The sequence below is a fragment of the Diospyros lotus genome, chromosome 4, assembly GCF_014633365.1.
Source record: "Diospyros lotus cultivar Yz01 chromosome 4, ASM1463336v1, whole genome shotgun sequence".
Classification (NCBI taxonomy): Eukaryota; Viridiplantae; Streptophyta; class Magnoliopsida; order Ericales; family Ebenaceae; genus Diospyros; species Diospyros lotus.
In genome coordinates, this window is record NC_068341.1 from 11,062,873 (window position 1) to 11,076,628 (window position 13,756).

At 35.1% G+C, this 13,756-nt stretch overlaps 2 protein-coding genes across 2 annotated transcripts; both read right to left on the reverse strand.

Moving 5' to 3' along the window:
• Window positions 1-264: 264 nt before the first annotated feature.
• Window positions 265-2,199, reverse strand: LOC127798922 (NAC domain-containing protein 72-like). Its single transcript, XM_052332570.1, has 3 exons — window positions 1,475-2,199; window positions 1,201-1,395; window positions 265-1,096 (listed from the first exon to the last, which is right to left on the reverse strand). Exons 1-3 carry the CDS (start codon window positions 1,973-1,975, stop codon window positions 1,010-1,012), a joined length of 783 nt encoding a protein of 260 aa, XP_052188530.1. The 5' UTR covers window positions 1,976-2,199; the 3' UTR covers window positions 265-1,009.
• Window positions 2,200-11,471: 9,272 nt separating this feature from the next.
• On the reverse strand, window positions 11,472-12,881 carry LOC127800162 (WUSCHEL-related homeobox 4-like). The gene is made up of 3 exons (XM_052334618.1): window positions 12,574-12,881; window positions 12,011-12,298; window positions 11,472-11,898 (listed from the first exon to the last, which is right to left on the reverse strand). The coding sequence occupies exons 1-3, from the start codon at window positions 12,802-12,804 to the stop codon at window positions 11,725-11,727; spliced, it is 693 nt and encodes a 230-aa protein (XP_052190578.1). The 5' UTR covers window positions 12,805-12,881; the 3' UTR covers window positions 11,472-11,724.
• Window positions 12,882-13,756: the final 875 nt, after the last annotated feature.

Consider the following 13,756-nt stretch of genomic DNA (forward strand, 5'->3'; position numbering starts at 1 on the left):
CCATGGTACTCTGGGCTTGGCTACTAGGCAAACTGATGCCGCAGAAGACAGGTGAAACTGCAGTCATCCAGCCAAGTTTCTCCCATCAGAGACATCAACTAATCCCAGCTAATTGCTCTCAAATTGTTCTCTGTTTTGTGGACCCATTGAAGCAAATTGCTCGATGATTCCACCGTCATAAAATTTCATATTGGGATACAGAAACAGGCAAGTCCAAGCACAATCACAAATGACTAAAAATTCGAAATGGATGAAGAATCACGATTCAAGAAATTCGCACAACTTTGAGCTAAACCATTATAACCTCTGTCCTTAACACAAGCAGACTTTGTGACAGTACAATTAACAATTAACAGAACAGCAGAGGATAATTGCGTGGTCTGGAAAATTAATTACAGGAGATTTTGGAAATAAACAAGAGTTTGTAGTTTGTCCTAAGTCTTTGGTATTTGTAAAACCTGATGCCTCCTCTTGAAGGTGAGAGAGCATCTTGATGATGCGCGACAAATTATTGTCCTACTCCTTGGCAAAGTTCAACAACGGATCTCTAGCTTCTGCATTATTGTCCCTGCCCCAATCAGGAAAATTCTTAGCTTCTCTTCAGCAGCAACTTCTCCTCCATGTCATGGCCACTTTTAACTCTTTGCATCTCTGGTCATTGTCTTGGAATCGGGGGGTTGATGATGTATCAATTGTCTACGAAGTTGTAAAAACTCTTTTTCCTTATCACTAAAAGTTCTGTAAACATTTGTCACTTCTTTAACAATGTCCTCACTATAATAACAGCAACTTGTCAATTCTACGATGACTTCTGAATCAGAAGGGAAACTAGCTAACTATGACACTGGTCCATTTGTACAAAAATGTCTTCATTCCCAACTGAGGTGGAAATTCTACAAGAAAGAGAATTTCCTAAGTTGGTTGTTTCTATTGTATTCAAACTTCTGAAGTTAGAAGAAGGATTTGTCTTCCGGACTCCTGAGACAAGAAGTCTCCGTCTTTGCAAGTTTTAATTAACTGTTTCAATGCCCGAAAGCGGGCTGGAAAGATCATCCAACTCGATAAAGTCATCCTCTTCGAGCCCAGGTGCTGCGACCTGCATGAATTCCACCACGATTTATACTAAATAGATGAAGCATGGCAAGAAGCAGGGTCGCGTTTGAATTAAGAGGGGAAAGGGTTTTAAGGCAAATTAATTACCGGTTCGTTAGGTTGCATGCTCACCGGGGCCGGAATACCGGTGGTCCGATCATCATGGATGATTTCCTCATTAATGTCGGATAGGACGGTTGCTTCGCGCTGAATGCCAACATCGCGTACTGACGCAACACTTTCTGAAACCAGACGATTACGGCAGCAAGATCGGAGAAATACTCGGCAGAGTACAAAAGAAGCCTGCAACAGGGTAAAATTAGGAGTAGATTAGAATCGAAGCTTTCAGAAATCAAATTCCAACATTATCGCGAAGAAGTACCTTATGGTGACCAATTAGGGCATACTCGTACATAGCCAAGTTGGTCCTCACGGCAGCGCCCGGTGATTCATCCAAATAAAACACGAAGCTCTTCCTCGTCCCCACCACGAATTTCCCGGCTTCGGCGCCGCCGGCAAACACTTCCCTGATCTTGCCGGCACTCCGCCAGTAGCCACCGCCGGCCCTCCGCTTCCTTTCCTTGCCACCAGAAACCCTAGAAACAGGCGCCGTGTAGCAGTACCAGTGCCGGCGCATTCCTCCCCGGCCGAACCGGAAGCTGGCGGCTTCCGGCAAGTCGAAGGGGTCGTAACTGTAGAGATCGAGGTCGGTGATCACATCGAAAGGGAATCGGCGATCGTCGTTGTTCTTGTGGGTGAGGTAGAAGGTAACGAGCTGTTCCCCGGAGGGGTAGAACCGGCAGCCCGGCGGAAGTGACAACGACGTCGACTCGTAGATCCTGGATTCTCCCATGAAAGCGGAACCGGAAGAGAGGGACATCATCAATGACGCGATTGCTCGTAGCAGAGAGAGAGAGAGAGAGAGAGAGGAGAGAAGAGAGAGAGGGATAGAGAATGAATGGGAGTGAGTATTTTAGTAAAGTGAAGAAGACCCGGAAGAGCGAAACGTGTTCATGAAGTTTGGCTCGAGCTTTTGCAGCGACTGGCTCGAGTGTCGGTTCCCCTGTCCGGTAACATTGCAGATTGCAATTACATGACCATTGATTGCCTTTTGTGGGCTGATGGATGCACACACTGTGTATTATATGTCTACGGAAATTGAATACTAGAAATTATGTTTAAAATAAATTTTCTCAATTAAAATAAATAATTTTTATTTTTAAAAATTTGTACTAAAATTTTAAAAATATCTTAAAAAGTTCTCTACTTTTTTTTTAAATAAAATTTTCATTATTTTTTACTTATTTCATAAAAAAAATAAATTTTTTAATTTGACATCTACTTTAAATCCAATCAACAATATATTTTTTTCTTTTACGTCTCTTTTTTCTTATATTCATAACCAATATTTTTCTTTCATCTCTTTCGTTTCTAAATTTACAACCATTATTTTCCTTTCATCTCTTTTGCACATTTTCAACTATCTTAACTATCATGGCTCGCCGTTTCCTTTTTAAATTGATCGTCAAAACATCATCACTATTATTTAAAGTTTCTCTCTTTTTTTCTTTTGAAAAGCTAACGATTTTCATTTTTAAGTAGAAAGTAATATGATTTTAAATACATTTTCTTATTTTTTAAAGTTTAAAACTGACTTCATATTTAATAAAAATAAAAGTGTTTTCCCTTTTTCTTTAATTTTTTTGTAGAGATGGAAACATGAAATCAGAAATAAAAAATATAAAACATTTTCCACAAATAAGCATGTCCTATAGTATTTTGTATAATAATTGATATAATAACATAAATACAGAAACTCTTATCTACTTAAATTATTAACACTTACATTGACTGCTAATAATGACCTTTACCAAAAAAAAAAAAAAAAAACGAATAATGACCTTATATATGTAATCAGGTATAAAAAATAAAAGTTACTAGCAATAAAACATTAAAATTTAGCCTTTAATCTCTTAAATAATTTTTACATAGTGAATTGAGAAAGGGGGCATTACTATTATTTTGTGAATAAAAATTGGAACAACTTCTCTTGTTAAAAGAAAAGAATAATGATTAAATGAATGTCATATTCATTTTGTAAAAAAATTTGTTGGGCTTCCGAGATTATTATACTCGGCCCAATGCAACAATTTGGGGTTGGAGTAAAGTTTTCTTGTTAGGCCTTTTTGAGTTCCAGCCCATTAGGCCTAGCCGCCAATTTCCTTGAGGTAAATATCAGGCCCATTTCTAACAATCAAATTCCAGGGCATATGATTTGAGTAGCAGTAAGCAAGCCTGCCTGACAGCCAGTAAGCTCGTGCAACTCACTCACAGATAATTATTTCTTTTCCAATAATCCAACAGATTCAGACGTGCACTACACTAGTTAAATTTACCAAACGCAAACGCAAACACTGATGACAGCTCCTAAATTATTTATTTTTTAGTTTACAATTTATATAATTAATTAAAATAAACTTAATAATTTATATCTTTTTGTTTCTTTATTTTTGTGGTGACAACTAGTCTTTCAAAAACTGATGTTTTACTTAACTACAGAAAACCCAAAAAAAACTGGAACATAAACATACGAAACTTTCAAAAACTGATGGTAGAGGAGAGTTTTTTATTTTATTTTACGAGTCATTGCAGGTGGCTAATTAACCCCAGTTGGCCATGTTTAGGGGCATCAATAGATTAAAACAGGTAACCTAGCCAAATGCATTATAGAAAACAGATCCTGGATGAGATTGCAATTATAACATCATGTGATAATTACGATTCAAAATTCTTGTTTATCTGTAACTAGATTTACTAATTCGATCATGACTATAATTTTGAATTTAACTGTGAATATGATGTTAAATTTAATTTGATGTGAAAATTATCTCATATGGGAGAATATCCTCATGCATTATTTTTTGATAAGAATAAGATTTCATGTATTCATTTATAGATGATTTTAGATTTATAAATAGATGTCCAAGTCATATGAAATTAAACGCAGAATGTGTGTGTAGCTATATAGCTTTTGTATTACTAATATTTGATTAGTGATATTTTTGTTCTTTATGCTCATGATTTTTTTTGATTTAGATTTTTTAAGTTAAATTTTGTGTTCGTGTGTGATTGATTGGTTTGATTATTTTTGTAATAGATTGGAATTAGAGCCGTTGAATCAAACCATCAACATTTGACAGATCTTAATTGTTGATTTGCATTATCATCATCGTCCTCTTCTTCTTCCATAAGCAAGGTTTCAGAGTAGCTGCCATCGTTGTTCCGCTTCCACCACCATCGCCTGCGCCTACCGCTGTTGACCCCCACAGCCATCGCTGGCCATTTCTTTTCTTGCTCAGCCTTTGTTTGTTTGCCTTGTCGTCGATTTGTTTTCGCCCATCGTTTCACCCTCGCCATTGGGACCGTCGATCGACGACCCATGTTGCTCACTGCCAACATCCCTATTGTTTGTTCCCTCGTCGTCGAGAACCATATCGGGAAGACGAAGGGTCGTTGGATCTGCAACTTGCACCCACTAGCATTGCTGCCTTCCATCGCCATCTGCCATTAACGACACCTTGCTAGCCGTTTCGCCCTCTAACATTATCATTGTCGATCTTCTTCCTCGCTTTGTCGGTTGACGACACTCATTCCCAATTGCCTTTCCGTGACATCACTGGTCAGTGTTCTGCTCCCATGTTGGTCTTCTATGGCCATCGATTTTCCCCATGACAGAGAGTTTAATTTTTCAACAAAACCCAAATCCTTGCTAAATCTAGTCCGACCCACTGATTCGACCCACTGAGATCCGTGACTCGCTTCAGATCTGCCATCCAATTACAAATATGATTTTTTGCCCAAATTTGGCCTAGATTCGATATTTTTAATCTGTTTTCCACTTGGGTTTATTATTGAAATTATTTGTGAATATTTAATGACTTTGTTGAAGTACAATATTCCTTTGTTGGATTGAAATATTAGATTTTTACTATGGCAGATTAAAATGCGTGCACTTTTGGCACAGATATATTTCGACAATGTCCTTTTGGGTTTTGAAAAAATGTCACAATCATGAAGTATTGAAGAAAAATAGCATAATTATCGTAAGGTCTTGTCTTAAATACATATGTATTTTTCAAATCAAATTTTGTAGGATGTTTTGAAAGAAAAAATCATTGCTACTCTATGGTTGAAACTGGAACAGTTGTATATGACGAAGAGTTTCATCAGTAAGTTACATTTGAAGCAAAGACTATATTCTCATCGAATGACAGAAGGTAAGTCTATTGAGAGTGATTTAACAATTTTTAAAGAAATTATTTCTAATTTGGAAATCCATGGAGGTTAAGTATGATGATGAGGATTTAACTATAATTTTCTTATGTTTTCTACCGGCTTCTTATTCAATTTTTAGAGACACCATACTCTATAGTCGGGATACTCTCAACCTAGATAAAGTTTATGATATTTTATTCTCGAAAGAAAAAATTGATAACCAGTTATTGGAGACTTCTGAAAATTTGGGAAATGGTCTATTGATTAAAGGGAGAACACAGGATAGAAATTCTAGTGGTAGAGGCAAAAATAGATTTAAGTCCGGGAACAAAGAAAAAATTTGTAATTACTGTAAGAAGAAAGGACACATAAAGACGAAATGTTATAAGCTGCAAAACAAATTTAAGAAATAAGAAACTCACCAAGAAAGGAAAACAATCAGAAATTTTAAGAGAAACCAATGTTGTTGAAAATAACAATATTGATGGAAAACTTATGGTGGTTACTAATGAGGTTACTAAACCTAGTGAAGATTGGATCCGCGACACAACATGCACGTTTCATATGTCTCTTAATAGGGATTTGTTTTCGACATATAAAATTCTAAATTCTGGTGATATGCTGATGGATAATAATTATTCTTGTAAAATTGTTGACATTGGAACTGTTAAAATTAAGATATTCGATAGTATTGTTTGAACTTTAATTGATGTCAGACATGTTCCCAATCTCAAGAAAAATCTTATTTCATCTAGTACTCTTGATTCGAATGGGTACAACTTCATTGGTAAATGTGGAGTTTTTAGAATCGGTGGAAGTACTCTTGTTGTGATGAAAAGTACGAAACAACATGGTCGATTATATGTTCTACAGGGTTCAACCGTTACAAGTGATGCTTCTTTTTCTATTTCTTCTTTATTTGATACTAATCTCATTCAATTATGACATATGCGTTTTGGACATATGAATAAAATAAGTATGGTTGAATTGAACAAAAGAGGACTTCTTGAAAAGCAAATTATTGAAAAATTGGAGTTTTGTGAGCACTGTATTTTCTGTAAATAAAACTGGTTATTTTTAGTGACGAAAAAATCCATCACTAAAAATAGAAATTTCGTCACTAAATTTTTAGTGACGGGTAATAAATCCATCACTAAAGCGGGCGAATTTTTCAATCCCATCACAGATCAGTGATGGGGTTGTAGAGCCGTCATAGATCTGTGATGAGAATTCCCCGTCACATATCCTTTTAAAAATTTAAAAAGTAAAATTTTAAAATAAAAAAAATAAAAATTTAATAAATAACAAGAAACGTTTTTAAAAATTTAAATTATATATAATAAATAAAAATTTAAAATTAATTATAGAAATAATTAAAAATTAACATTAAAAAGAAAATATTAAAAATTTGAAATTGAAAACATTTACTGTTTTAAATAAAAAATAAAAATAATATTTATTAATATAATTACATAACAAAATAGGATACATTTATACTATGACTACTAAATTACAATCAATAAATTTTACATTTTAATTTCTAAATATAACAAATAATATAAACAATTAAACTAAAACTAAACTACACAAAAATAACTAACTTTAAACAATTAAACTAAACTAAACTAACAATACAAAATAACACAAAAACAATTAAACTAAACTAACAACACAAAATAAATAAAATTAAACTAACAAAAAATAACTAACTTTAAACAATTAAACTAAACTAACAATACAGGATAACACAAAATCACTAAACAACACAGAATAATTAAAATTAAACTAACATAAAATAACTATTAACTGAATATTAAAATTAACCTTAAATTAAATTACCTTAAAAAAATTTAAAAAGCGATAGCAATGGCACAGAGACGGCACCAGCGAGAGGTAATAGCGAACAAAGAAAACAATACGAAGGGAGATGGGGGAGAAGAGAGAAATCGTAGAGGGAGATGGGGGAGAAGAGAGAAATTGCAGAAGGAGATGGGGAAGAAGAAAACAGTGCGGGAAGAAGGGAGGGCAGAATTTTAAAGTCGTTATTTAGTGACAGGGTTGATAGCCCCGTCACTAAATCTATGACGGGGCTGGCAGCTCGTCACTAAACAATGAATTTAGTAATGGTGATGTTAATCCCGTCACTAAATTTGCGACGGGGCTAACAACCCCATCACTAAACAGGGAATTTAGTAACGGGGCTATCAGCCCTGTCACTAAATTTTAAATTTTATATAAAACTAACTTTAATTTTTTTAGTGACGGGTGTCTATCACTAAATCCGTCACTAAATTTAAATTTTCGTGTAGTATATGTTGACTTTCATTGATAATTTTTTTAGAAAAGTTTGAGTATTCTTCTTGAAGCAGAAGACTGAAATTTTTACTACTTTCAAGTAGTGTAAGTCTATGTTTGAGAAACAAACCGATAAATAGATCAAGCATCTCGCACAAATAATAGTTTTAAAATTTTGTTCATGTGAATTTAATGATTTCTACAGAAAAGAAGAAATTCTAAGTCATTTAACAGTTTCAGGTACGCCAAAACAAAATGGTATAGTCGAGTAGATGAACAAAATATTGATGGAAAAGCGTAATGTATGTTGTCTAATTCCAGTTTATCTAAGTCTTTTTTTATCGAGGCTGCTTATATGGCATGTTGTCTGGTTAATTGGTCTCTATCTTTTGCTATTGATAAGAAAACTCCATAAGAGTTATGGTCAGTCATTTTTGCGAATTATTCTGATTTGAAAATTTTTGGATGCCCTGCATTTGTTCATGTTGATAATGAGAAATTAGAACGAAGGTCTAAATAATGTCTATTCATTGGTTATAAACCTGGTGTTAAGGGTTATAAGTTATAGGATCCAAAAGTGTCTAAAGTTATGATTAACAGAGATATTATTTTTGATGAAATTATTATTCTTCGTGGTTTATCTGCAAAAGAAACTAACCCTATAGGTCACCAGAGTTCTGATATTTAGATGGAGCTTGAAATTGATAAGAGTCAGACATTTGAGCCATTCTCATCATCTCAGATTAAGTCAAGACCCATGTCAAAGCTAGAAGCAAGTGTCAGTTCATCAAATTATTTTATTATTAAGGATAGACCTAGAAGAAATATCAAACCTCCTCAAATATATGTTGACGTTGATCTCGTTGCATTTGCTTTGAATGCGACCAAAGATATTGACTGCAGTGAAGAGCCTTCCATTTATTCTGAAGCAGTTAGTTATGTTGAATCTGGGAGATGGATTACAGTAATGCATGAAGAGATAGAATCTTTACACAAAAATGGTACTTGAAAATTGACGAAACTACTCAAGGATAAGAAAACAATTAAGTGCAAATGGATATTCAAGAGGAAAGAAGATACACCAAGAGTTGAAAAAGTAAGATACAAAGTCAGAGTCGTAGTAAAAGGATATAGTCAAGTTCTAGGTGTGGACTTTATAAACGTATTTTCTCCAGTTGTGAAACACGGTTCTATCCGGACACTACTTGGTATTATGGCTATTCAAGATCTTGAATTAGAACAGTTGGATGTACTTAAGATAACGTTCTTACTTGGGGAACTTAATGAGGATATTTATATGCAACAACCAAAGGGTTTTGAAGTTCCAGGCAAAGAAGATTATGTATGTTATGGTTTGTACATGCCCTGATTTGGCTTATGCAATGGCCGTGGTTAGTTAATTCGTGGTTAACCTTGGTAAAGAACATTGAAAGACAGTCCAATGGATTTTTCGATATTTGCGTGGTACCATTGATGCCTGTTTATAGTTCGAAAACATTAGAGATGAAGTTATTAATTTTGTTAATTCTGATTTTGCAGGTGATCTCGACAAGAGAAGATCGCTTACTAGATATGTGTTCACCATTTGTGGTTGTGCTATCAACTGGAAGGCTATCTTATGGTCCACTACTGCCTTGTCTACTACAAAAGCAAAATATATGGCAATTATTGAAGCTATTAAAGAAGTTATTTGACTAAAAGGGTTGATGGGTGAAATCAGTGAATATCTTCGTGACAGTACAGTTTATTGTGATAATCAAAGTATTATTTTTCTCACTAAAGATCAAATGTTTCACGAGAGAACAAAGCACATTGATGTGCGATATCATTTTATTCGAGATATTATTGCTTGTAGTAAAGTTACTATGAGAAAAATCAACACTTGTGATAATCCTGTAGATATGTTGATTAAGTCTCTGCCTATTCGTCAAGGATATTGATTCTCCGTGATTTCATTGGAAAAAGAATTGTGAATAATTTCGTTTGTGGATTTAGAGTCAAGGTGGAGATTTGTGATAATTATGACTCGAAATCCTTATTTATCTGTGATTGAGTTTTCTAATTCAATGGTGACTATAACTTCAAATTTAATTGTGATTATAATGTTGTCAAATTCAATTTTATGTGAGATTTATCTTATCTGGAGGAATATTCTTATGCATGATCTTTTGATCAAGATATGATTTCCTGTATTCATCTATAGATGATTTTAGGTCTATAAATAGGTGCCCGAGTCGCATGAAATCAAACACAGAGTATGTGTGTGTAGTTATATCACTTTTGTATTACTAATATTTGGTTAGTGATATTTTGTTCTTTTTTAATTTTTCTTAATTTGAAATTTTTATATTAAATTTTGTGTTTATGTGTGGTTGATTGGTTTGATTGTGATTTGTTCTCAATTCAATTTTGTAACAAATTGGATTAAATGATGAGAACAAATAACAAAATTAATTATCCAACAAACGGAAGGGACGTGACTAGTACAATGAGTAAGCAATATTAGGACATAGTTCTAACATTAAGTTCAACCTAGGCTAGGATTGTGAACGCTATGCATATATAGCTGTTCATACCATTCATTCATCTTGATAGATGTAATTTTTCAACTATTATGCATGGTTAATTGAGTTATCCTGTGCTGTATACAATCAGACTGTTCTCTTTCCAGGTTTTCAAAAGTTAAGAAAAATGTGAAGTTTCAAATGGTTGTAAATTAAGTAGATTTAAATAGCCAAACCAACCAAACACATGCATGCAGAAGGAATTGTCCATGTTGTCAAGCTTCATTAGCGCCATATTTTGCTCCAGATAAGATTGCAGGATTGGACTAATTATATATGGACATGTACAGATAAGGCTGGCCTAGTAATCCCATCCCATGTCACTTTCTTTCCCATATTTTCTTGCGCCAGAAAAGAGGCACTGAGTTGAAGATAAGAATCAACAATTTAGATAAATAAAATGTCAATTTACCGTATTAATCTCCATGAAATTTCTAATCCCCTAAAACTTTCTTTGCTCCGTATCTCTTCACTTTCTCATTCACCAAACAAAATATGACATACACAGCCCTCTCTCCATCGGGTCCAATATATAGTTAAATTGCATATATTGGGACAAATAACTGTATTCATTTTCAGATATAGTTCTACTGCAGCATGTGCTTTGATTAATTGGTTCCATGAGTTTCAAATATCAGCACACCTTTCATTCCCCCCAAAACGCTTTACATTTGGACATTTCCTCAACTTTCATCATTGACATATATAACTTTATCAAAAGTTAACAATGCTTTAGTACACAATAGTATTGCATCAAAGAGAGGGCATTGTTGTTTTACAATTTGAAATGATATTTACGTAGATTTTTTGTTTAATATATATTTGATAAAATGATATATAGAGTTTTAACTCAAACTTAAAAAGGGTTATTATAGGAAATGAGAGTAACTTGTGTACGTATGCGATCAATTTTCAATTTTCAGTACACTACAACTCATCTTTATGATATTTTTTATACAATTAAAAGTTTATAAACAATTTTTTTTAATGATTAGTGCTGATGGTATTATTATTAAGGAGAAGCAAGTATAATTTAAATTTGTGATTTCATATAATTAATTACTTTAGTAATTCCCCCAAATCGAGACTTGTAAAGAGGCGGGAAAAGGAGAAGGGAGGAGAAGCAAGTGCTTGGACTTCAGTGTCGACAGCTTCACCACACTTTTTTAAGCTAAAAGCTTGGTTCCAACTATTTCTTCTAGTCAAAAGGCCAGCCAAGAATGAAGAATCAACATCACCCCTCCACAGAAAAACACACGCAAACGAATAAAGATGAATCAGTGGCATTTTCCAAGAGCCATAAAGCATGCACTTTGGTTTCCATGTCAGGAATAACAATATATATGGCTCGACTATCAGGAGCAGGACAAAGATACAACTTGTCTTTCTTCTTCTTCTTCTTTCCCGAAACCAAGAAAGAAAGAACAAGCACAGCATATTAAGCCAACCAAAGTGAATTAAGTCAACAAATTAGGAAAAAAAAAAAAACACAAGGATCTCATTTTTCACATAATCTGCCTTCCGGGTGCAATGGGAAAAGCTCCAGAGTTTTGTTGTCTTCCTCCCCTTCTTCTTTACATAATCTCTTCTCTTGATCTTCCAACCATTCAAAAGTCCATGTCAGGCACTTTCTCTTGTATGGGCTGTCTAATTCTTCTCTCTCCGCTTGTCTCTGAGCAAACACAGATTGATTACCAGTTTGACTTTAGATGTAAACCAAAATCGAACTCATCGGCTCATGAATTCGGAAACTAACAGGGATATTAAATGGCATATATTAATACCCGTGTGTCCAGTGTTACGGAGGTGGAAATGGCGGCGGCGGGAGTCCTCGGAGAGTGGCTGAGACCCAGACTGTTGCGCTTCTGCTTCTGCCTCTCCCGGGCTTTGTGGTTCTGGAACCAGTAAAACACGTTCTTCCCTTCAATCTTTCCATATTTTCCGAGCTGGACTGTGATCTGCTCTATTTGATGGGCATTTGGGGTGCGCATTCCTCCCTTGTAAAGCATCTCTAGTATCCCTATTTGATCTTGCGTCGGGTTCCACCTCGTCCCACCTGGGTGTGTCTCTACCTGCACCCCACATACGTCAAGTAATTATATACAAAAAATTACGTGTACAAATTTGAATTCTGGCAGCAAAGGCTGCTGTAATCTCTAGTTTATTAGGAGTTATTCTTTATGTTTATATTAATTTCCATCAAAGGGGGAGCAAAAAAATTGGGCATAGGTTAAGCCATAACGGTAAAAGATTTGGTTTTGAAGAGATTACACGTTATGATGAGTCTGCATGAAATTGGCAGGGTATGGTTTAAGCGGGCATGCATGCAAGGAGGAGTTAAAATCACCTGAGGTGTTTCTGATCTGATCTTCTGATCATCAGACGGTCCAAACCTTCTGGGTCCGCTTTCAGGGCGGATGAAGCTCTTGAGATCGAAGGAGGGGGTGGCGGCGGGAGCGTCACTGCCGGGGAACTTAGGAGCAAGAGGGCGGAGACGCTTGCAACCAAGCGTGAGGGAGGGGGGTTCGTGCTCCCAGAGCCCACGTGCGAACTGGTGCACCTTCATGCTTGATCCCATGGATGACTCTAAATTCTGATCTGATCTTGATGATGGGGAGACGGCAACTATATATAAATATATATATATATATATATAGAGAGAGAGAGAGGGGGGGGGGGGGGGGGGGGGGGGGGAGGGGGGATTTAGAGACAGTTGGAGGAGGAGAAGAAAAAGCAAGGAGAATTAAAGTGGGAAATGAGGTGGTGCCTAGAAGAACCAAGACCAAATGATGAGGTGAGGTTGACTTGAGAGGTTTCCATATTGGAAAGAAGACACAAAAAGCCAAAGCTACGCCCACAATTAATCTGTTTAATTAAAGTGAGAGAATTGGGAAAAGTGGTATTCAATCATGTTACTAACAATGTCTAATATTATCACTAGTTGTAATTAAATTAAAAGTATTAGTTTAAGGTAATTTTAAGTGTTGGTGAAATAAATAAATATATTAACAAATAATTACTTAATTAATGAATTATATATCAATATATAAAGAACACAACTGGGATAGCTAATACTTCTTCAAACATAAAAAAAGTTAAAATAGTGTGACTTACACGTGGGAGACGAGCGTGTGGGAAGGTGTAATATTATATATATATATATATAAAATAAAATAAAAAATGGGTGGGGGTTGGGTAGTCTAATCAAGGGGGGAGAGGTGTGTGTGTTTTTCTTGCTTTCATGATAAGGGGTGTATGCTTTTCGGTGGCCTCTTTAGCTCTCAATGGGAAGCTTTTCCTTTATAAAGCGAGTAGTGAGGAGTAGAGGGAGAAGGAAAAAGAGATTCCTCCAATCCCGAAACTTGAAAATGCATGCATGCATGCTTGGGCAATTAATTAATTAATTAGCTTTTCAAGATACGGATATGTTAATGTTTTGTTGGTTTGGGTGAGTGAGATCCAATTGAGAGTTGGGGGAAATATATATGTATATACAAAATAAAAGCAGGAAAGGAGAGGAGAGAAGAAGA